Raw genomic sequence first — 25,694 nt, forward strand, 5'->3', positions numbered from 1 at the left:
ATAACTAGTTACTTTGAAACTTTTTTATTTTTTTTATCTTCAAAGTCAATTTATTTGACAAATAAAACTAATTTTAGTCAGTAAAATATGAGATTCATAACCCCTTAAATAGTATTCTTGACATCGTTATATAGGTTATCAGTCTTTTATCAAGATTGATACGAAAACTTATGTAACACACGTGAATCTTTTTCTAAAGATTTATAATGCGTCTATAAATATATACAGATTTATTTGGTATTAATTATTATTAAAATAATTTATACAATTGAAGTAACAATTCCAAGCATAAAATGAATGTTAAATTCATATTGAATTTTGTCGCAGAGAATAGAGATAATACATTTTTAAATTATGTATTTAGCATGTTACTGAGTTTCAATATTTTTCTTCCGATTTTAAAATTTTTTCAAAAGCTAATAAATATTTGGTAAAAAGGAAAGATTTATGTACTGTTCTGTAGACTTTCTAATTATTCCCGCTAGAGAGCACCACCATCTTGATAAGAACAAAGCACACATGGTGCTGGAGCACACATGGGTTGAATTTATATACTCAGTCAGTTTGTTGTTTTATAATTTTTGAAATAAAATAAGTTAAGTGTGAATTACAATGGCGAATACATCTGAATCTGATTCTGAAGTAAATTCTTCGGACGAGGAGGTAAGAATCTCATATTTAATTTTTCTATCGGCAAAATTATTTTTGATAGACATAACCTTTCTTTTTCTTTTCGCATGTGTAGTTACAAGAAGCTCTTGCATCGGGTTTATTAAAACCTGGTCTCAATGCTATCATTGAAACGAACAAAAGAGAACACAAGAATAATGTAGTAAGTAAAAAGTTGTCATATTTGAAAAAATTGCTTCAAAATATTAAAAACAAACATACCAACTTTTAATGCAAATTTAAAACGTTTAGACTTTGATGAAGAAGAAATTAGAAGAAATAAAATTAAATTTGCCATGGATAGAGAGGTTGGATATGGTCAATGCTTTGGCACCATTAGCGCCAGAGTTGGTGCTTCAAATGCAAGAACAAGAAATAAGACGTGCCAAACAGTTACAAGGAAATAAAAAATTACCTCAATTTAGTCCGTCAGAAGATCCTGTTTTAAATGATTTTCGTAGAGAAACAATGTTTCATCGGCAAGCACAAGGTGCTGTTGTTGATGCCATAGCAAGAATAAAGAAACTCGGTATCCCAGCTATTAGACCAGATGATTATTTTGCAGAAATGGCTAAAACTGATAATCATATGCAAAAAATTAGAGAAAATCTGATGAAAAAGCAAATGATTGCACAAAGGTCAGAAAAAGTAAGACAGATGAGACAGCAGAGAAAGATAAGCAAACAGATGCAAGTAGAAGCAACTTTGAAGAAACATGCGGAGAAGAGAAAAATGTTAGAAGAGGTAAAAAAATATCGTAAAGGTATAAGACAAGATTTAGACTTTTTAGAAGATAAGAAAAAACCTCAATATAAGTCTGGTAATAGAAAGTTAGATCCAAAGGTTCAAGCTAAGATTAAGATGAAAAATGCTAAGTACGGTTATGGTGGTAAAAAGCGTGATAGTAAGAGGAATACCAAATCTAGTTCAGCGGATGTTTCCGAATACCGAAAACCACAAAAACCAGGACAGGGACGTAAGGGTAAAGGTGGAAAGACAAAACAGCAAAGGCCTGGTAAAAATCGTAGAATACAGATGAAAGCTAGGAAAAAATAAAAATGTTTAAATCGTATTCTTATTTTTAAGGATGATGATGTACGATACATAATATAAAGAAAAAAAATTATTGTTTTTAAGTATATATATATATACACATAGTAATTAAACTCTTTGTACAAAATAAATAACCGAATAATCCTGAGCTATTTACTTTTGTGTCGATCGTTTGCAGCCATTCAATCGAGTAAATATATTTCGTTTATCAATTATTATCGTTGCTATATTTAAGCGATTAGAAAATATCGATTTTAAACAACTTTTTTGTTTTAAAAAATTAATCAGTTGTATTGACTTTGTTTATCGAGCCAATAAAAATAAATTTTAATATCGAATTAATATTAACCAATCACGTAACGCGAAGGCACTTTTTTAATAGCCAATAGCGGCGTTGTAAGATCGTTTAATTCTGGCGCGAAAGGAAAACTTTACGAACGCTCAGTTTAACGACGATACCGCGTAGTCGTAGGTTCGTGCTCTTCGTCGTAATCGTAATATTTTATATTGTGTAGTGTTTTGTGGTCTCAAAATGTTTAATTTGGATACCTTCCTGAAATAATTACATCGTAGGATAGTGGATAAGTGCGAAGTGAGAGGAATAAGTCGATAATTATATCTTTATAGAAGCTTCAATTTTTGGCTTGATCATCGCTTAGTGAAATCGATAATAAGGCGGATATTCACTAATTTTATTTCTTTTACATATATATATATCGTTCATTTCAAGGATATTGGAATAACGTATTTTTTGTTCGTAAATCGATTCGCCGTATATAACGTATTAGAAGCAAGACGTCTCTTCGAATCGTTTAATAGACATTTTGTAGATAAAAAATATTCCATTAATTACATGAACGACTACGAAATACAAGTTTATTCAAAAAAAAAAAATGTGTAACAGTGATAAATCCGTTAGTGTCCGAACTGTTAATTTCGAATAATAAAAAATTTTCGGAACGAAAAATTTTTTTACGAATGAATAGATGTAGGATCTATTGGCTGGCCTGCACGTTCTCTTAAGTGATACTTATATATAATGGATTTTTATTTGCGGGATTCCTTGAAAAAAAGTTCTAAGGCGTGCATTCAATCTAAAATTGGCCGTTCTGTGAGTACATTTCTTATAACGATAAGTAGCTTCATATTATATATAATACAAACCGGAAATATAATACAAACCGGAAATATAATACAAACCGGAAATGTACATATAAACCGGAAATGTACATATAAACCGGAAATGTACATATAAACCGGAAATTATAATTCGAGTACGAAATCAAATGGGAGACATATCATTGGTGCGAACTTCTTTTGTTTTATTATTTTGGTATCTCCTATCCACCAATGAGATAATTCCGACGTCTTACGTAACGTTCGGTATATAATCTGTAACGGTCAATTTTCGAAGATGTTCGTTAGACAATATGCAAATATGGCGGATTTCGAGGATCGCGATAAAAACGTTCGACACGATATTATTGTAAGTGCAACGATAGAAACGCGTTCGCAAAATTTATTCCATCTGCAGTTCTTATACATACGAGTGCCGGTTAAGTGAAAATGTGAAAGCCTTTTTGTGTAATACATCGATGTGGTGAATCGATCGAGTAAAGAGCCGAGAAGATCGTAACGTCGCCATCGTTGAAGTAAAAAGTGACCGGAAGAGGAAATTTCTACCGCAATTATTACCACCGGCGAATACCGCAATACCACTAAAGCTATTAAGCTAAAATAGCATCGAATTATTGAAATTTCCAAAATTTCCAACCGAATCTGTGCTACGTGTCTCCTGGTTATACTATCGAGTTCAAAATTTCGTTAACACGCGTATATTATTATTATTACTTTTTTTTCGTTATTATAATTATTATTATTTTATTTTCTTTTATTTATTTATTTATTTTTTTTTCTTATCAAGTGAGATATTACAGTGTGGATTTTCAAGATTAAAGAAAAGGAAAGGAAGAATAAAAAGGACTACGCGGATTCTCGTCTCGGAAAATTTACGTAAGTACACAGATATCAGATATACATTTATCGCGAAAATAAAATTCTTGCTGTATGTTGCGACGTTACCATGGTAAAAGTTTATGTCATGTTTGCGAAAAGTTTTTAAAGCACGAGTTCGACTTCTCTTTTGTTTAATTCCACAGTAATTCAAGGATTGCACTCGTACAAGAGAAAAAAATATGCTTGGCTGTATAAAAAACCGAAATTGTCGATAGGGAATCTATAATATGCAAGATATATATATATATATATATAAATACATACATACGTATATAGATATGTATATATATATATATATATATATGGAATACTATGTGGTTGTTACGAGGATACATAGGTTTCGTACTGTTCATCGAAACTCCACACTCAATCGGGCCGTACAGTAAAATTGTTCCTCTTCATCCTCCTACCTAACCTCACTCTCTCTCTCTTTCTCTCTTTCTATCTTTCATATACTGCTCGATACGAGCTACTGCAATATTTTTTTGCAATAGCCCGAGGTTATTGTATTTAAATCCCAGAGTAGTCTCGCATTGTCCCTACGTTCTGGTTGATTCGAGAACTCTGGGAATTCCATATGCCGAAAACAGCTGTTTTTGAGGCAAGTTCGCCCATGTTTTAACCTTTTCTTTTTTTTTCTTCTCCCTCTTCTTTTTTTTTTTTTCATTTTTAGCAATTACGCGTATGTCAAGATACCGGTGATTCGTTTGTAAATACATGTATGAATGTGTGCAAGCTCTTTGTCCTGTTACGTACTCTTTTTAATTTATTACGTGTTATCATCGGGTATAAGATTTCAATTGAAGCATATCTATTCATAGGTGAACTTATAGGACAATTTTTTTTTTGTCATTTGTGTTTAAATCTGGAATATTGGAATTAATTGAAGGATATCCATGATTTTTTGTGAAACTTTCTATAAGGTTTAAGATCATACGAAAATAAAAATATATATATATATATGTATGTATGTATATGTATATATATACACACATATATATATCTATTTTTTTTTTTTTTTTGATAGAGAAAGGTATGGACAACTTTCGTTTGTTCGCTAATTGCTGAAATTTGTATCGACGATTTCGGAAAGCCCGTACCATGTATCGTGAGCAATACGACTCGTGGATATATGACACGTCGTCTAATCAATATCAATCTCGATTATCCAACTACACGAGAATATCGACTGATCGAACTATATGCGATCTATAATATTCTCCGTTGTTTCGATGACGTTCTCGAACATGTTCTCAATTTACTCGATTATTTAAAGTTGTTCTGCGAACAGTTTTAAAATTGAAATGTTTTTAAGGGTAAAGCTTTTAATCCTTTCCTTATTAAAGGTAACTATAATCGTCTAACTTTTAGAAAGTTTTCTTCGTACTAGAGACGACTATAAGTCATTCGACAAAATTCAGTTTGAATTAAAAACTCTAAGTGAACGTAGAATATCTTCCATAGTCAACCAACGTTCTTTATTCTAACATACATTTATTTATAATTGCTCTTTTTTTTATATTAATTTGATATTAATTAAATAAGAAAAATCAGTAATTTGAATAATCGTAAGAGAAAATATCTGATGAAAATATTTTCGAACTCATATACACAATGGAAGTACGTACAGTTGCACGATTTCTTTACACGGAAAAATTTTCTAGTAAAAGAGTTCTGTAAATATCCAATCGTGATACTAATGTGAATATAAAAATGCTTATATTTCAGCAACGATTGACCTTTTGACTTATTTTTATATAGATTTTTTTATTCTGTATAGTCTCAGTTCTACGTATCATATAAATATAGAATGGTCTTTTTAATATCTATATATATATATATATATATATATATATATATATATATGATTTGAAGAATTTTGAGAATTTACATGTAATGCATTGTTATCTTTCTCTGGCATTATAATAATAACAATAATAATAATAATAATTATTATTATTATTATTATTATTATTATTATTATTATCATCATCATCATCGTTGCATTACTGTTTATTCGCATGGTAATAAAACTCGAAATACAAAGAGTACAGAAGAGAATATCAATTGATTTAAATATGTTTACTATGTACTACATCAATTTTTGTTTGATATCGTCCGCGAACATGCGTTGTTTTTACATATAAAAAGAAATAAAATTTCTTTCAAGCTCCAAAAAATAAATTAACATACGAACAACGTAAAAATGTTAAAAATTTAACAACAACAAGAAAGGGAGAGATCAAAAAGAGAGAGAGAGAGAGAGAGAGAGAGAGAGAGAGAGAGAAAAGAAAGAAAAAAACAAAGAATTAAAACGATGCGAATGAAAGAAAACGAAATACGAAATGTGTATAAAATTACAATGCTAAAAATGTGGCTTCTGGCCTGCGTCGGTCGATTTCAACTTTAAACAGTGTACGAGTTAAATACATTCCGTGCCAAATTAATTAGAATAACACGAGAAATAATATAACAAAGGGTAAAGCCATTCATAAATAATATTTTCGATGATTATTAAATTCGTAAATAATAATCTAGAATTAATTAATTAAAAGCCTCCCTATGACATCTTAATAGGTCGTTAGAGAAAAGGAAAAAAAAAAGAAAAAAAAAGAGAGAGAGAGAGAAAAAAAAAGAAAAGAAAAAGAATACGTTTATTTTCAGGAAGTATCGATTTTCACGATAATTACATTTGTAGTTCGAAAGGGTAGACGATAATATAATCACTTGTTCTTTTTTCCTTCCTTCTGTTATTGTTAACAACAATAACAATTGAATCTTAAAAACCCCTTTTCTGTTCTTCTTCTTTGTGCTCATCTCGAAATGATCTTTCGTAAAATCATAAAATGTAAACTCGAAGACTTTACGCAAGGGGATGCACGCGTCATGTCTAGCTCGGGTTACAGAATATAATGCAGTTGCTTGCTAGACGAGATAGTTAGCCCTCCGGCTACTTCCGCGTGCTCCAGCTTCGCATGTACCATAAAGCTCCTGGTAAATCGACCGTGAGCTTTTCCTTCTCTTTCTCTCCCTTTTGCCCTCTTTCTCTCTATCTCTCTTTCTCTCTTTGCGCATACGCGTACGTGGAAAAAGAGAAAAGGAGAAAGAGAGAGAGAGTGAGAGAGAAAGAGAGAGAGAGACAACGAGTGGAAAGGAGAAAGAGGGTGGAAACCATTATTGAAATGCAGTAAATGACCGTGAGTTTCAATTGCCCCTCGACTGTGCCGTAGGAAAGAGAAAAGCGCGTTTCCAGTTTCCTTCTTCCTGCTTTCTCTCTTTCTCTGTCTCTTTCTCTCTATCTGTCTGTCTGACTGTCCGACTGTCTGTCTGTTTCTCTGTCTCTTTCTCTTTCTCTCTCCGTCTATCTTTTCGTCTTTCGCTCACTCCTTTTCCTGTTCTATCGGCCATCACACGGATGGGAGAAAATTACGAGAATTCGCGAATAATTCGCTCTCGAAGCATATGACAAAAAGAGAGGAAAGGGGAACATATAGTAGTAGTAAGTGCTTGGGATATCGACTGCTCGCTTTGTAATACTTGTTCTTCTGATAAAATTCACTTGTGTAATTGTGCATTATCGATCCGACGTTAACGAGTATAAATATGAGTGTGATACTTTCGTGAATTCGAGTATAACCGATTAAAAAGAAAAAGAGAGAAACAAAAAGAAAGAAATAAAGAAAGAAAGAAAGAAAAAAAAAAGATGGAGCTTTAATTAGACTTTTAAAGTGTGTTTCGTTTTCTAACGACGAAGTGAACGTTTGCGATTGCCCGTTGTACTTTAATTTCATCGAAATTTACGAGATTTTGTCACAATCGTATCGGGGAAGGAAAAAAAAAGGATACGTCCTTGATCCTTGTCGTTCCTTTCTCTTTTTTCTTTGTTTCTTTCTCATTGGAAAAACTAAACAACTTCTCCAGAATAATTGTTCCTTTTTCTGCGTTTATTCGTTTACGAACCTACATGTCTTTACGTTCGGAACGTCGAAAATTCGCATGATCGCGAGTCCGATATACGACGAGAATAAAAGTCTCACGACACGTAGGGAAAATAGATTTCTCGCGTGATAGAATATTTCATTGTAGAGAAAGAGAGAAAGACAGAACAAAAAGGGAGAAGGAAAGGTACCAAAATACAATCGTTTAACTTTAGCTAACGCAATCAGGGAGACAAATGCGATATATGTATACTATATCGCGTTTCTCATAGCTATAGCAGAATTTCAATGGAGCACATGATATTCGGCGATTCGCAGACGTCGGTAACGAAATTGGACTGGCGTGTCACTGGCATACCAATAAGCGATACGCGGAAAACTCTCCAAGAGCGCTTTATTTTCTCTGAACACACGACGAGACTCGATCTGTTCGCGAGCGTGTATTTATCAACGAACTTTTCCGACCGACTTTTCTCCTCTCATTTCTTTTCCGTTTTTTCTTTTTCCCTCTTCTCTCTCTTTCTCTCTCTCTCTCTCTCTCTCTCTCTCTCTATATATATATATATATATATATATATATATATGTATGTATATATCTATACCTATCTATATCTCTCTCTCTAACTATCAAAGTAGGTACATATACATACATATGTACCTACATATAACGCACACGAGCTGATCTCTTAAGCGGCACCAATCGAGGACTTGAACCCGTCATTATTTTCGATCAAACTCGCACGAGTCCGTGATGATGGTGCTCGATTCGAGGAACTCCTGCTATTTTTTCTATCCTACCAGGGAAAGCTTATTGATTGCTGTTCGTTCCCATTTAATATCGTAATGACGTACCAGAAGAAAAAGAAGGAATAGTAGAGAGAGAGAGAGAGAGAGAGAGACAGAGAGAGAGAGAGAGAGAGAGAGAGAGAGAGAGAGAAAAAAGATGAATGATCAGAAAGTAGTACATAATTATCACGTAATTTGATGAAACATTTACGTCCTCGGTGAGTGCCTGATTCCTTTTGAAAAGTTCTACGGTACAAGTCCAAATGAAAGAACATTAATGGGATACCTCTCGTAGATTGAATTCCGCGGAATTGAAATTATTTAAGAAAAAAAAAAATAATAATAATAAAAAGAATAGAAAAAGAAAATAAAAAAAGAAAAAAAGAAACAAAAAAAAAACCAAAAAGATGTCGAGCATCGTCTCGTTTGCATATTTTCCTCTTGTCTACGGTGACAAAGTATTTGTTTCAACAACTTTTAAAACGGTACGATTAATCAGCCTACGAAGACAGTTTAATTTCATCTTGAAAATGCAACATCACGAGTAGACATCGCGTTCTTATTTTTATCACTTAAACCCCGAGCCTTTTCTCTCGTGCTTCGGTCGTTCAATCGGATTCAACTGTTTCGTTTGCTTTCCATTTTATTTCTATTTCTCTCTTTCTCTCTCTTTTTATCTATCTCTATCTCTATCTCTATCTCTTTTTCTTTTTTTTTTTTCTTTCCTTTTTGGTTCTTCCATGAGAATCCTTGCGAATATATGTACTCATTCGCCCAAGAACGTTTTATATCCATTTTATATCCGGACGCAACTCATTAAAATCAGTTGCCTCGCCCTCACACTTTTCTCTTTTAGTATCGTATTAACGAGGATAATATCGGTACGGTATTTCGCGACTTAATCAACTCGCAAAGTGACCCTCACCCTTCTCGACCGTTCTCCTCGTCATTAAAAGAATGCGCAATAAAAGGAAAGCAAATATCAATAGGGAAAAGGTTTCTCGAAGGAAATGAACGGTGACAAGGACGATGGGAAACGTGAGATTCGTTCCGTCCGTTTCTTTTGCCCGTTCCAAAGAAAATAACTCTTTGTCGATTGGTCCTCGAATTAATAAACTCGATATTAACAATTTCTTCTTTCCCTTCTCACCGAACAAATAATACCAAAGATACTTATCCGGTCAGGAACAGAAAAAAAGGTTGATTTCTCTTTATGTCTGTTTCACTCTCCCTCTCTCTCTCTCTTTTTTTCTTTTTCTTTTTCTCTTTTACCTCGCCCTTCTTTCGTCATTAACCGGTGTGCAGTCGGCTGCACGTTCTCCTTCGTGTATATACGTGTTTACTGCGAAATCTCATTACTATCGTAGAAACTACCGTGATTTTTCTCTATAAATATAAGTATGTATCGTATAGCTTTGATAGCTCGGTAAACAGGCCGATGATACACCGTGCATTTATGATTCGAGACGATCGATGCGATATCAGACAAAACTTTCGTCAGACAATTTTCTTTAACCTTTCAATTTTTCCTTATCCTACCTTCTCACGTTCTCATCCATTCTCTATCCATTCCTCACGTTCACCTTTGTTCTTTTTTCTCTCTTTTGCATATGTAAACGAAAAATTGATATATCCGTTGCTTATCTCCCATTGTTAGTTAGTTATTAGTTGATTATAATTCGACGAGATTAAATAGAAAATTCCTATTGGATTTATAATAATGAGCTTTGGAGAACGACATGAGTTGTAACAATCCGATGAAAATCAAAGGAATGATTCGATATTGAACGTTCGCCTTTCAATTTAACCTTTGAACTCGTTCATGAGCTTCCCAGTTACATAATCGCCATATCGTTTCGCATTCGTTCGTGCTTTTTATATACCGAAGCTATGTACGTAACTGCGTTGTCGCTCTTGTTTTATATAATTCAATGTAAATTCTCTGCGGTAGGATTACAAACTTTATAGTTAATTATTCCATTTTCGTTCATATACACCGCACGCATTTGCAAAGTGAATTTTTCAAAGTTCCATGCGAAACCACGTGAAATATTGACGAAACGTTGGTTGAAATATTTCGAATTAGAAAAATGCTCTTCCCGATGCCAACGGAAAATTGCGATTCCCGAATATTCACATAGGGTGATTAAATTTTTAACGCGCGTGCCGTATCTGCGCTTCTTTAGCGTAATCCTATACCTATGTAGAAGGCCAGTAATGTAGACGGGCGATAGTCGATATTCTATAATCGTTAAACCCCAAACAGTACCTAATGGACTCTCTCGACCATATATGTGTGCGCGCGTGTGTGTATATACACATACGTACGACGAACGCACGTACGCATGTATATATCTTATACATATACATCGTATAAACGCGTCGATGCTTTCTGCAGCCTCTTGCAGGGCTTGCTTGTGTGTCATCGATACGCTTGTACGATGGGATACTGCGTCTGCAAAAATATTCTCTTGAAATCTCGCCACCGTAGCAGCAGAAACAGCAGCTTCGCTCGAGGCCCCTCGTATTGTTCTGTGAAAATTCGCGTCCGACTTCGTATTCGGACTTCGTATTCGAACTTCTACGTTTTGAGCGTTTTTATCCTGCTTCCTCTCTCTCTCTCTCTCTCTCTCTCTCTCTCTCTCTCTCTTTCTCTTTCTCTTTCTCTTTCTCTTTCTTTCTTTCTTTCTTCACCTTTCTTTTTCTTTCTGTTTCTTTTTTTTCGTATCCCTTTTCTTTGTTTTCCTCGACCGATCGAATCGAAATCTTTAAAGATCCTTGTACGTTGACGAGTAATCGACTATGCGTTACGCTTCAATGTTTCCTGTTGACTTTTTCAAAAGGTTTCTTGCATTATTCGTAAAACGCATCCGTGCGTCTTACGAGTTTGTTTTATTTATGCAATAATATTACACATCGAGTGATATATGCAGAAATGAAAGAGAGAGAGAGAGAGAGAGAGAGAGAGAGAGAGAGAGAGAGAGAGAGAGAGAGAGAGAGAGAGAGAGAGAGAGAGAACAACGCATATAAGGTACTTAGGTCGAAGAAAGGAAAAACTCCGAAAGTGTCGGCGGTCACGATTTGCAACTACGTAGACGCGTAGTTATGTAGATGTAGATAAACGTAGATATGTATGTATATACTATGCACGAATAGTTAGGTGTGGTCTTCGTAAGTGATTACAAGCGGCACGGGAGAACCAACTCGCGTTTATCAACGTTACGGTGCAGTTTCCATGCTGTCTCGGTTCCTTTGCCATTTTACTTTTCACGGAGCCTCGTATGTACCGAAAAATTTTCTTTGCTTTTATCGTAAACCAACGATCGTTATGTCTAAGCGAATCATTTCGTTATAATGAGAAAGTCTTTCGTATAATGAGCAAGAAAAAAAAAATAATGACTTTGAGTTCGTGCCTGTCAAATGTTTTTCATCTACGAAGCTTCGACAACTTTATTCTTCGATCGTATTATTTTGTTCACTAGCGTGGTATTAAAAATATACAAATGGTACGTACATATAAATTCTGATTTTAAGAGATTTTTGTTTCTGTTAAACGTACGTTAAACGGCAAAAACAATGGCGAGGTACAATTAAATTTTCATTGATTTCGTGCGGAGTAGAGCGGTCAGGGTAATCGGATAATGACATTGAATTTAATACGGATGTAATGCGGATTGCCTATGTGGTAAAAGCTCATCGACGAGAAAGTATTTCTGGTATGGAAATCGGAGGAGAATAAAGCGTCGACTGCCGTATTTTATATTTATCGCGATACAGAGCCGTGGATAACGCTTCTCCCGGTATTTCGACAGTTCGATAAATTTCGATTCGCCGTTGTTGTGTTGGTGGTGCGGCTCACTTTGCAAGGTCGTTCGTGCATTCGATCGCGCGATCATCGCCGTTGCTTACCGTGTAACTCGCGTACGCAGCAAATTTTCTATCATTATGGGGCGGTTCTTCCGGGGAACCTTGCCAAACAAAGCAGGGAATTTCGCTTCTTGGTGTAGAGCCTCTATTATTTTGCAGATTTACCGACTAGATAGGTCTTTCCTTAGTAGACCGGCGTTAGGCGCCTGTGGAAGTTCATCTTTCTTTACTACTCGTATTTTCTTCCCTCGCTTTTACAGTGATTCAAGAGGCTATGCAGAAAGTCGTTAGGTTTTTATGGTAAGAAATCAATGCAAGCTTCAAATAGAATGTTTTCGATCGGCACCAAGAACCACACTATCAAGTATTGTGCTATAAGCTTTTATTGTATCGTTGCGGTTAACTTAACGACTCTGTGTGTTGTCATAGAGAAGATAAATAATGCGGCTTTTCTTTAGCCGTTTTTAGCTACGAAGTTACGAGTATTTCGAACAGATCGTTTGGAAATATATTGGATTTCAATTATTGGCGGGGGATTTGAATTCGTTTTTTTTTTTTTTTTGGAATTATTTTTATCCTTTTTTTTTGTTGTTTTTTTTTGTTTTTTGTTTTTCGTATTATCGTACCATCGTATTTTACGTATATACATATCTTCGAAATAACGTTTTTCACGGTCTCTCGATGAAACGTATTTTCTCTCTTGGTATGTTTGTACATACTAGAAATACATAGGATAATCGAAGTTAAATATTTTCGAGGGCTCGCCTCGCATATATACAATTCTGGAGGTAATGAGTTCCGCGTGGGCGAGTGTTTTCTTTAAAAAATTGATAATTCAGGGATGAGTCTGATCTCGAGTATAGGCTGTCCTCCCATTGCTAGGGTCTTCTTTACATTTATTATGTATGAGTCTGATACGTGGAATTGATTTTCCCTTTAAAAATGACCTGTAATATTCAGTATGCTGTGCGAGCCCTTTAGGGCATCAATTTGGTATAACGTGCGTTTCAAATTCATGCATGAATAATAAATCCGTGTACACCTACCGGCAGTAATATGTACATGCGGGTCGGTAAACGAGCGATCGTACTAGACTCAACTTTTTTTCCCCTTCTTTCTCCCAGCCGACGATGCGATCAAGCTGGATCTCGCATGAAATGATATTAAAATGGCATACCTTGCCGAGCTCGCGCTCGTTTTCGAACAATGTATTTCTCCGTTAGAATAATAAGTACGTGTACACATACGTACGACGACGTATCCTGGTTGTGCTGCTTGCTATTCCGTAAACTTCGCAGTACGCTTCGAATAATAAATCCCTGGGATATTACGTACCGTGTAAGAGTGAGAAAGAGAAGAAAGAAAGAAAGAAAGAGAGAGAGGGGGAGAGAGAGAGAGAGAGAGAGAGAGAAAGAAAGAAAGGAAAGTACTGCCTAAATTAAAAAAAAGACTCGCGAAAAATAGGGGTGGTTCGTCTTCGAGAGGGAAGAAAGAATGCCGTGAAGAAGCTAAGAAAGATTGTACGGTGAACTTGGAGAAAAAAAAGGGTGCGAAAAAGAGACAGACAGATGGACAGAGAGAGAGAGAGAGAGAGAGAGAGAGAGAGAGAGGTGAAGTTCGCGTGACGACCGCGAGAACGAAGAGGATTTTGAATTTTCAACACCCCATCCTCTTCCTCGGTACAACTAACTTTTGTCTTTGAAAGTGTACGTACATTAAAGTCTTTGTAGGTAAAGCCAGACTTCTCCAAGCGGACTCGTGCATCTTGCATCAGTAGCTATAGAAGAAGAAGGAGGAAGAAGAAGGAGAAAGAGGGAGAGAGAAAGCAGTTGGAAGGAGGCCGACCGCGCGCGTTGTCTGATATCGCGGTGTTTCCTAATTAACTCCCTGGATTTCCTCGCGCATACGGCTCGTTGCAGTGTCATTATCCTCGTGCTACGCTGCTCGAAACCTAGTTCCGCTTTTCGAGCTGAAGGAGCCGAGAAGCGTGAAGTGCATCGATTGACGCGTACCTTGCATACATGCACAGGTATACATATACATAAGTACATTCGTATATACAGCCACGTACATTCGCATACACGCATCCATAGACACACGAATATATATATATATATATATATATATATATACACGCACACACAGAGGATCATGTCTTGCGTGCACGTCCGACTTCGTTTTCCAAAGTACGATGTACCTACCGGCTCAGCGTTCGCCTATCGCTTTCGACTTTGCACGCCAACCTGGCTTCTCGACGATACTTAATGGATGTCTGCGGAATACCTTGACACCGAATTTCCGCGCTTTAGCACTCGTCGTAGATTTGCGTTTAAAAATTTGCTGCGAGATTTAAAGAGCGTTTTCATGTATACACGCACGTACGTATGTACGTGTAGTTACCGCCACCGAGTGCTACTTCTCTTTCTCTCTCTCTCTCTCTCTTTCTCTCTTTCTATCTATCTATCTCTCTCTCACTTTTTCGTTCTCTAACTTCGTTAGGTTTTATTAAATAATAATGTAGTAATTAATATGCGGAACAATGCGCGGACGGATAATAAATTTTGACGTGGAACTCGAGATATTTCGTGGGATGTTCCGAGCACGAAAACACGAGTTACGTTCGCGTTCATCGTTTTTTTTTTCTTTCTTTCTCTTTTTCTCTCTCTTTTTTTTAACTTTTCCGAGAATGAAATTTTTCATAGTAACAAACTTTCATCCGTCCGTCGAGCTTGAACTCGATCGAAGGAAGAAACTTCTTTTTTCTTTCTGTTTTGTTTAGGTTACGGTGTAAGACGATAATAAGAATTGTAAAGGTCACTTTCTTGCGCCGAGCAACTACTAAAAGGTAGTATCATACGTGTTTGATTTTAAGGGTACTTGATTTTCCATTCGATTACGAATATCCACCAGAATATATCCGATATTTCTAAGGGTGGATTCTAAGGGTAGATCGTGGAGTAGAGCGAGAGGTTTTCAGGGATGACCCGTTGCTAGTTCGAGAACGGGACGGTGGTCCCCGAGGCACTTCACCTATCGTGCTGGTTTCATATCAGCCAACTTTAAAGCCGCCGTCAGATGTAAAGTTTATGTTCGCCTCTCGTGACTTTCTCTTTACCCCTGTTCAACGGCGACGTTGATATTACTTGTCACGAGCATAAATTACTATCTTTTACTTCGTAGTCCCGTTAAATATAATCTCGCGGTGTTCGTGACCTCGTCGTTATACGTTCACCATATCCCACTGAAGAAAGAAGTTGAACGGATCGTAAGTGTCTTCTCCCATTGTCATCTTTTTTCAACTTTATTCTTTATTTCTTACTTCCATTTATTTTTATGTTTCTCGCTCTCTCTCTCTCTCTCTCTCTCTCTCTCTATATATATATATATATATATATATATATATATATATATATGATCGTTAATTCCTTTCGATCGATTTCTTTTTCTATTATTGGATAAAAAGAGAATTTCAGAATTAAAGAATATATGAAATCGAAGGAATAATATCTTACTAATGAATTTCAAAATATCTTTCTCTATTTATATTTACTTGTGCTTATGCATTCGATCATTTTATCGCTCGACTTATTTATAACTCGACGTCTGTATGTATCTAATATATACTTTCAAATTCCACCATTAATCGTAGATATGGTACGAGAAATATTAAATAGTTGGATTTTCGCGTGTTTTGGCTTGAGAAAGAGAGAGAGAGTGAGAGAAAGAGAAAGAGAAAATGAGGTTGTTATACATACATACATACATACATACATATATATATATATATATATATATATATATATATGCGTTTGTGCGTGTGCGTTCACGATTCATCGTCATGTACAAATCTCTCGCGAATCGCTTTCACCACCGAATTCCAGAAAGTTTGTCGACTAAACAAAACTCTCGGTTAAACGTTTCTCCATCCTGCCGGAAACCGTTAATGGTTCTAGCAGAGAGTTACCTCATGGATATTTCGTATTAGCTCGAGAAATTTCATATTCCAAATCTTAATCTCATTACTTTCGTTCATCGCTCATCGTTCAAAGTTAATCACGAATTTTGATTCGTTCTATATTAAAACGAAAACAAAAAAGAAAATCCGATTAAACTTTTACTTTTCAAACTTTGTTATCCTATTTTCGATCGTCCAGACGACGGCTTTCATTGCGGTGATTGATATTAATAGATAAAGAATATTATGACAATATTGTATTACGGCGAAATAGATAGATAGATAGATAGATAGATAGATGGGTAGATAGATAGATAGGTAGAGAGAATTCATGGATGGAAAAAGAAGGGACGCAATGAGTCGTCCGATTACTTTTGCAGCATCGCTGCAGCCCAACGTAGGGTGGTCAGTTCACTTTGGATGTATGGAAAGTATCCGTGTTTCGTCGGCAGCAGGGCGTGGCGGCGCGAAATTTGATCTGCGCTGATTTGCAAACGATCGAGGACAATCGTCAATAAAATACTCGGAAATAGGATATTCTTGTCTCCGCGTTTGGGATCCAGGCAGTCAGACTGGACGAATGGATGGACGGTTGGATGGACGGATGGTTGAATGGATGGATGGATAGATAGATGGATAGATGGATGGATGGATTGGGTATGCGTTTGATATACCTACTGTCTATGTCGATCGATCCGTTCTCTCTCTCTCTCTCTCTCTCTCTCTCTCTCTCTTTCTCTTTCTCTCTCTCCCTCTCTCCCTCTCGTATTCTCGATGATACTTGCAAACACACGAAGTAAGTATTCACCGTAGTACTCTAAAGGACTTTGAAAACTGCAACGGCTCGCTTAATTCGAAAGCTCTTGCCGCATACGTTCTTAACGCGTGAATTCTACTCTTCCCTTTACTCGACTTTCAAATACGCTGACAAATTTCGTGGCTCGAACATATCTCGACCCAATACTTTTTCTTATCTTTTTTACATAGAGAAACTCGAAAATAGAATTAATCGAATAATCGTTCTAATTTCTTTCTTTCTCTCTCTCTCTCTCTCTCTCTTTTTGTCTCTTTCTCTAATTTTAAAGTCGTCGTCTGGGATCGTTCAAGGATTACTATGAATATTATAATATTATAAATAACTCGTTATGTTTCGTTCGCCATACGGAATAATACAATTATAGTATTTCCATCTGGTTGAAATATTCAAGTCCCTTTTCGGTGTAGCAGAGAGAAATGGTAAGGCACCGACTATTTTCGTCATATTTTCCTCTGCAAGATTTTCACAGCTCTAGATCCTCGGACGTTCACGAAGGAGAGAATATATCCCTTGCATCGTTTATGACGGGTTTCTGATTCGGAGATGAGTGTACGTGGGACGCATAAGATAGGGTCTCACCTCGGCAAATCTGCACGTGACCTTAATACGGGTTACCGCGCCGTCCGGATTCGCACGTTCCCACGTGCATCCTAAAGTCTAAACACTCGTATATGAGTAGGAGCTTTAGGTGGCCACAGTGTCTCTTTCTCTATCTACTACCTTTCTTCTCTCTCTCTCTCTCGTCTCCCTTTGCTATCATGTATGGAAGCTGCCTCCTAGTGCATATGCTTTCCATATGTGTCTATCCGTATTACGTATGCAGCCGTTTCCACAAATGACTAGTCACGTTCGAGATACGGAGTCAACGTATTTCCACGATTAATTATCCCGATACTTCTTCTTGCGTCTGAGTTCTATCTCGATTAATTTACAAATTCTCACGTTATCTGAACGTATAGAAATATAGAAGATAAAGTTATGAAGAAAAGCTAGAAAAAAAAAAGATAAAAAAATATCAGATTTTGCGAGGAAACAAAGTATAAACCGTAAGGGTAAACGTGTCGTCTTTTTATAAAATCCGTCGGACGGCTATACAAGGGATCGAAATCATTGGAATATATACAGGCATCGTCGATGTTCGATGCTCGCTTGGTCAGTGGCTGTTGTTTTATTCAAGAAACTGAATATTGAAAGGTGAGTCAATATCAGCCATCCGTTTCCACACCGGCGAAGGGACACTCGCGTTTCGTATCCTCGAGAGTGCTTATATGAATACATCCGGAAACGTCTGCATGGAAACGCGTTTCAACCCTCTCCTTCGATTCACATCCCTCTCGCACCAACCTCTATCTATCTATTTCTCTCTCTCTCTCTCTTCCTCTCTATCTATCTATTTATCTCTCTCCCTCTCTCTCTCTCTCTCTCTCTCTCTCTCTCGTTTCTACATTCTACCAGTCGATCCCGGATGTCGGTAGATGCTTGTGGATGCTTGTGGATACCTCTGGGAGAGGCAAATTAGTTGCTGGGCTAATAGATCCTCGTCTATCGCGAACGATTATCGTCCGACTCGTCCTCCTCGTCGTCGTCCTCATCGTCCTCGTCGTCGTCCTCGTCGTCGTCGTCGTCGTCGTCGTCGTCGAGCGATTCGCTATCGGTACTTTAATGGCGCCCGTCCTCTCGCGTTTACCTTCGGAAACATGTCGAGTTCCTTGCTGACGACGATAAAGATGATGATCCTTCGTCTCGCCTAACTTCACTCAGAGTTATTGCTTTCCAAAGCTTCGAAATCAATTTTATTCGTTACACTAGTTGTAACAGCGTAGAATTCCCATTTGACGATCCATCGATCGGAGCTAATGTGTTATCGAGCACACGTCGACGATAGTTTGCTTCTATGATACTCGTCGACTTTCGATAAGATAAACTGTACATATGGATACCGATCATTATCATTTCAATTAGTTCACGTAACGATTATGTACGATCATATCGTAAATGTTTTTTCTTTCATCCCATTTTCGTTGGAATAATTTTTAATGTTGAAAACGATTAACATTCGAATGATTGATAGACGAATGCGTACTTCCTTGTTGTTAATGTTCGAAAATAATCGAACAATAATAAATATTATGATAATAACAATGATAAAATTGGTAAAATCGATTTAGATGATATCGTAGAGTACGCTTACTAAAATTCCGCTTTTCTTTCCTTTGTCATGACAAGAAGGTATTAGTTTCACGTTTCGTTTCTCTACGTGTGAATGCATACGTGTTCTCTTATGCATCCGCTTACACACCCTTCCACTTACATCTATAGAAACCGTTGTGCATATCTCCGTCTCCAGCTGCGGGAACTGTTGCGAAACGTTCCGCATCTGAGCACGGTAATGTAAGTTTGAACACGGTCGCGTCTCTGTGTACAGAATGTTGCATGTATGTATGTAACATATATATGTAACATATATGTATATATACACATAGCTCTGACGAAATATACTCCCTTTTCTATTTCTAAAATTAATAAACGACATGACTCTTTTGAAATATTTTCAATATTTTGATTATTCTTGACTACTGAGAAAAGTCAAAAGTTAAAAAGAAATTTGAAGAACGAACGAATGATAGGTAACTGCTTACGTTAGTGTAACTTATTGGAGACATCGATTCGAGCAAAAAGTGGTTGAAGCGAGGTCAGGTCTTTCCTCGAGCGGGATGCGATCAAACGTCTTTAAGGAACCACGTTCATTTACGACTTTACATGAGCGTCCACCGTAAAACAACTTCCTTCCTGCGAGAGTAATAACTTATAAACTTCTTCTCGACTACGCGGATAAACTTTATAGTACTTTCCCTTCAAAATATGATGCCAAAAAATGAATTTTCCTTGGTACTCGCGAGAGCATCTTCAGTGGTAAAAGAAAAAGAAAAGAAGATAGAGAGAGAAAGAGAAAGAGAGAAAGAAGGAGAAGGAGAAGGAGAGAAGAAGGGAGAGTGGAAGGATAGAGGGTAAAGGGGGTTAAAGAACGAAGTTGAGAGTGGATGGACGTGGATGAAAGGATGCCGAAGCGATAAGGAAATATCTTTACGACTAACGGATAAGCATTCTCTTTTATACGATCGTCGTTAAAGATCGAAAAGTCCTGTGCTTCTCTCTACACGTTAATTTTGCAATTTGGTCTTGTATAGGCTTTTTCTTCCCTTCTCTTTCCTCCTCTATCCCTTTCCTTTTTCACTCATTCCTATTCCTTTCGTTCGTCCTTGTAAGAAACCTTAACGTCGTTATAATTTATAAAGAGACATTAAACGTTCGCGATTTAACGGGAGAGAGATTTCTTCTATTTTATTCTTCGGACATAGACGGGAAAAAGGAGAGGGCCCTTTTCGCGCCTTACGAGCTAGCTTGAAAATCGTTATACGAGTTACATTATAGCTATAACGTGGATTTACGATGCACAACGACGTACCCGGCAATATTTGCAGCGAATTTGTCATTTCGCCGTGCGGTTATTACTTTCTAGTTGTTGCTGGTTCGTGGCGTACCGGCGTTACAGCCGATGGTGGTGGCGAGTCGTGCTGGTAGTGGGGGTGTGTGGTTTCGAGGGCTAGAGTGAAAGAGTGAATGAGAATGAGAGAGTGAGAGAGTGAGAGAGAGGGTAGAACGCTCGGAGGTGCTCGCCCGGTTATGTTAAGCAAAGAAAAACAAAGAAGCGTGTATATATTCGAGCCGAAAACGCCGTGGAATACGCGCCGAGCAATACGCATTTACATAAACTGCTGGTTAAGTGATTTGCAATTTGATAGAACACGCCAACGTTCGTTTCATTCGATTTTCCGAAATAGGGAGGCGAGAAAGCCGAAGGGCTTAAGCTCTGCTGCTTACCTTTCAACCATTGCACGTTGTATTTCCCTATTTCGACTTTCTACCGCCGTTGGTTTCAACCAGTTTGCTTTCTAAATACTTTCCCATTTCGAAATGTCTCTTTCTCTTTTGGATTATCGTCTTCCCAGATTCCAAGTTTTTTTTCGTTGGAACTTCCTAGAAAATTTCGAGCTTTTCGATCGAACGAAAAATCATTCATGCTCGAGTTACTCGAGGGCTGCATTTATATCGGACGAAATGAGGTGTTATGAATTTACGATATTACGCCGTTGTTATATCAATATGGAGAGATCGATAAAGGTACACGGTGTAAATAGTGGTAAAACGTTATCGTGTGGTAGCATGTGTTTTCATCTAACGTACTGAAAAACGTATAAAGTCTTCTCCTAACCGGTAGAATAGGTCGAGGAGGATCGAGAGGAAGAATGAGATAGTGAAAGAGAGAGAGATAGAGAGAGAAAGAGAGGATTCGCGCACGTGGAAACAGAGTCGCAAAGAACGCGAGGGAGGCGGGTACAACGGGCTTCGTAATAGGATTGTAGAGGGTCGTAAAAAAGATTTTAAGTGCTCCCGCAATGCATTCTGCCCTACGGTAGTCGCGATTGGTTGAATGCTACTCGGAAATGGTACTTGCCCTTATTTCACTCGATCGTCTTCTTTCGAAAGGGGAAAAGAGGAAAATAAAAAAATAAATAAATAAAAAAGGAAACATAAGGAACAAAAAATAGAGAGAAAATAGAATGAAAAAAGGAAAGAAGAAAAAAGCGAAAGGAAATGAAGGGAAAAAGAGAGAGAGAGAGAGAGAGAGAGAGAGAGAGAGAGAAAGGGAGAGACAGCAAAACTATTCCCTTGGTTCCTTCCCCCTTAATCGCGTATTTACCGTAGTTCCACGTTTATTATACGCTCCCCTTCGTTCTTCCTCAGAAGCCTTTCGAAAATCGCCATAGCTTTACTTTAACAAGGTCATTTAGTACGGAGAAAGACAAAATTAGAGCGTTGCACGTCGTAGATTATCGCGAAATTGGAGTCAACGGGGACGGAGTGAGTCTCATCAGAGCGCATCTCGGGTTTTCATTTAGGAAAATTAAACTCGAGTACAAATATTACTTGATAAGCAGGCTAACATAAGAAAGGAGGTTAAGCGCGGTATAAAGCGCGGTGACACAGCTAAAACTCGGGCCAGTTTGTTTCCCGAAATATGTAAATTTCTACGTTTGTATCAATTATGCTTACCGTCCAATCTAGTTCCATGCTACTACGTAGCAAACACGTATTTAGTAGTGGATATGCGTTTACGTAAGTAGAAATGCATTTTTTCATTCTATTCGAATTATTGAGAAAAATCTATTTGTTGTTTCACGATCGGCGGTACTTCTTCTCGAGCGTTAATATTTCATTTCAAATGTAATTTTATCTAACGTATCAAAGATTCACGTCGGATCGAAGTCGATCGACGACTAAATTGACATTTACATCGAAATTATATATATATATATATATATTGAGTCTAACGAAAATTCTCTTTATCTTTTTACGAAGATATTTTCTTCAACGTCCTGATATCTCTCTCAGGTGATTCGAATACGTCCGATTCTCGAACGTGACTAATAAAATCCACTTACGCGATAGTAATCGCAACGAGGATTTACGAGTGATCGCGCGTCCTTCAGGAAATTACAATGTAATTTATTTCCCAATTTGCTTCTCTCTCTCTCTCTCTTTCTTTCTTTCTTTCTCTCTCTCTTTCTCTCTTTCTTTCTCCCGTTCTCTCTGTCTCTCTCTTGCACACGTGTCTTTCTTGCCGTGTCGCCGTCGTTACTTTCGAGGATATTCACTAATTAATTTTCAAGAGCGCAATACGTTAGAGTTGTGGCCGTTGGTATTTATTGAAATTTTTTTCAACTCTCTCGTACGACGCGAATGCAACGCATTAATCATTCCTTTCGGAAGCTCACGAGACGCGACGGAGAAGAAGAATTCATCCAGAAATTGCACTCGTTTTCCGCTTCGATAACTTTCCCTCGTATCTTCTCATGCAACTTTCATTTGGCTTTCGGTAAATCGAAACTCGTTACAAATTAAAGACGTGAGACGATGTACCTGGGATCGATCCATTAGCAAGGATGAGGAAGAGATGAGAAGGAGAGGAGGAGTAAAAAAAACAAGACGAAACGTAGCAAAAATAAAATAAAATAAAAAGATAAAGGAAAGAAAAGAAACGAAGAGAGAGAGAGAGAGAGAAGAAATTATTCTCCAAACGTTGTTATTTTTTCAGAATCGATAGCAAATCGGAATGACGTCGTAGAAACTAGGACAAGAGAAATAAATCATTTTCGTATAAAAGCCGACGTATTGTTTAAACCTGTTTCTCACACATGGTAGAGATCGCGAGTCAATAGTTTCCTAAATGAAAAGTTTCGAAAGGTCGGCGTAGAGTTCTATCGAGTAACAGAGTCAGTCGATACCTATCCGACGATGCTGGTAGTAGAGAGGATGGATAGTGGATGCGGCGGCGTATCTCTAATAAAGGGTACAAAGTAAGGAAAGAGCATCCGGTCGTCAAGGCGGTTGCACCCATTGACGGAGGCTGACCAGCCTCTACGAATGAAGGACCTACCTACTCGAGGGGTAGACGTACCACCACAGATAAAGGCCGAAGGATCGATCCAAAAGTCTCTCCCACCACTGAGTGCACTGCCAGCACTCGTGCTTTTCCCGACGAGCACACGCAAGCGCGCGAGCGCTTTGCCTTGGCCGTCGTGTTTATTATACATATTTTACGTACATATACGTGCGATGCGTATCCTTCTCTTTATCCATCTCTTTCTTTCTCTCTCTCTCTCTCTCTCTCTCTTTACTTCTCTATCTCTATCTTTCTTTTTTTCTCTTTCTCTTTCTCTCTCTCTTTTTCTCTTTCTTTCTCTCTCTCAACAGTTTGGCATATACGTAACCCAAGAGCCAAGTATTCCATCCTCTTCTCTTCACTTTTCTTTGCCACGAAACTTTTTTCGTGAAACGTGAACGTGAACTCTCGTGCTCGCTCGCTCGCTCGCTCGCTCGCATCTCCGTCTTCTTTTCCTATGCTCTTCTGAATCTTAACAAGAAGATCTCGTGGTTGTATGAAACGTCGGAAATGGCTACGACTCTCCCACAAAATCCTCGTGAATTTCTCTATTTCACGGACGATTTGTCGACGTTGGTGAGGTGGTTCGTCGTGCGGGTCAGTACGTCACGACTTTAAAATCGATCTCTCTCTCTCTCTCTCTCTCTCTCTCTCTCTCTCTCTCTCTCTCTCTTCCTCCTCCTCGAAACTGCTCCCACCTACTATTCCTCTACTCTTCCACTCTTTCCGTTTGCACGCGCGCACACACACACGTATTATATACACATTCGAATACGTAGAATGTACTGTTGCCTCCATCTCTCCACTCTCGCGAACGACCAAGCCACGATTTTATTCGCGAACCGATCCTTGACATCGTAAATCGTTCGTCGTTAGTTCCTTCACTCGTGAAAACACTCGCGTGGGCGGCTTCACCCCCACCCACTCTTACTCTTTACGGATAATAGAACGATCGTTTAGTTTTATTCCGAGTTCTTCGGATATGTTAATGCAATGTAATTGGTCGATCGATGGATTCCATTGAATTTTAAAGACTTTAAAGGTCCCGACGGTACGCTCGCGATAATCTCATCAAATCTTTCCGAATAAATTTGGTTAGTCCGTTAATGAACTATCAAATTTTATTTCAATTAAGAAGACGAAAAGAAAAGAAAAGAAAAGAAAAAGAAGTAAATAAAAAGAAAATAAGAACGATAAATCATCTAAAAGTATCTTCGAAGCCTTTATCTCTTTTTCTTCCTTTTTCTGTTTTCTTTTTCTTTTCTTTTCTTTTCTCCTTTTTCTTTTTTCGACTGGATATATTTTTAATATTTTTCGAGACGTGTCCCGTCGCTTATCTGACGATTCGACGTAATTATTACACGGATTTGTTTGCGTTTTATCTTTTCTTTTTTCTCTTTTTTTCTTTGTTTCTTTTTTCAGTCGAAATTACAAACCACTTGGTATTTACCGGAAAACGTATACATAACGCTCTGATTTGCAAGAAAAGAATGTATCGTATAAGTAACCACGGAAAAATAAGGCGCGAAGGTGGTTGTTACTACGAACCCTTTGCATTCGGTTTCTTTATTATTTCCATGGCTTTCCGGAATAATAAAGCGGTGTCTTTCTTTCCGCTAACTTTGAAGGTACTCGAAGTTTTTCTTTTTCTTTTTTATTTCTTTATTTTCTCTTCTTTTTCTTCTATTCGTACGAAAGGATGAAAGAAGAAAGAGTGGAAGTCGAAGTGGAGCTAAGAAACGAAAAATAAAGATAAAACGAAGAAGAAAGAAACGATGAAGAAGAAGAAGAAGAAGAAGAAGAAGTGGAAGAAGGAGAAAGAGAAATTACAGAAGAGAAGGAAGAAAGAGAAAGAAAGAAAGAAAGAAAAAAAGAAAAAAAGTAAGACAGATCTATGCATAGGAGGGTGAGTTTTACGTGAGCAAAAGTCGCGCGAGTCATTCGTCTCTCGTCTCGGCGAGTACTTTCAGTCAGCTTTAAAACTTCTTTGTCGATAGTTTGTCGAACACAGGGAGAACAAGCGAGGGATACTTAAGACTTCCCTCTCTTTATCTATCTATCTATCTATCTATCTATCTATCTATCTAT

The 25,694-nt window shown here is 37.3% G+C and overlaps 2 protein-coding genes across 2 annotated transcripts in view; both read left to right on the forward strand.

The window, feature by feature from the left end:
* Nucleotides 1-501: 501 nt before the first annotated feature.
* LOC122630748 (probable rRNA-processing protein EBP2 homolog) lies at nt 502-1,878 on the forward strand. Its single transcript, XM_043815597.1, has 3 exons — nt 502-663; nt 746-832; nt 922-1,878. Exons 1-3 carry the CDS (start codon nt 613-615, stop codon nt 1,723-1,725), a joined length of 942 nt encoding a protein of 313 aa, XP_043671532.1. The 5' UTR covers nt 502-612; the 3' UTR covers nt 1,726-1,878.
* A 1,773-nt stretch (nt 1,879-3,651) lies between these two features.
* LOC122630746 overlaps nt 3,652-25,694 on the forward strand; it is a 252,288-nt gene continuing 230,245 nt past the window's right edge. The window contains exon 1 of the mRNA XM_043815592.1: nt 3,652-3,735. The gene's annotated coding sequence lies outside the window, so the exon portion shown is untranslated. The remainder of the gene's footprint in view (nt 3,736-25,694) is intronic.

Source organism: Vespula pensylvanica, chromosome 7, assembly GCF_014466175.1.
Source record: "Vespula pensylvanica isolate Volc-1 chromosome 7, ASM1446617v1, whole genome shotgun sequence".
NCBI lineage: Eukaryota > Metazoa > Arthropoda > Insecta > Hymenoptera > Vespidae > Vespula > Vespula pensylvanica.

What these genes read in the sequence shown, in the direction of transcription:
- LOC122630748 (XM_043815597.1), top strand. Translation starts at nt 613, where the DNA reads ATGGCGAATACATCTGAATCTGATTCTGAAGTAAATTCTTCGGACGAG. An exon ending in TAAATTCTTCGGACGAGGAG is followed by an intron (nt 664 to 745) that starts GTAAGAATCTCA and finishes TCGCATGTGTAG; the next exon opens with TTACAAGAAGCTCTTGCATC. An exon ending in GAGAACACAAGAATAATGTA is followed by an intron (nt 833 to 921) that starts GTAAGTAAAAAG and finishes TAAAACGTTTAG; the next exon opens with ACTTTGATGAAGAAGAAATT.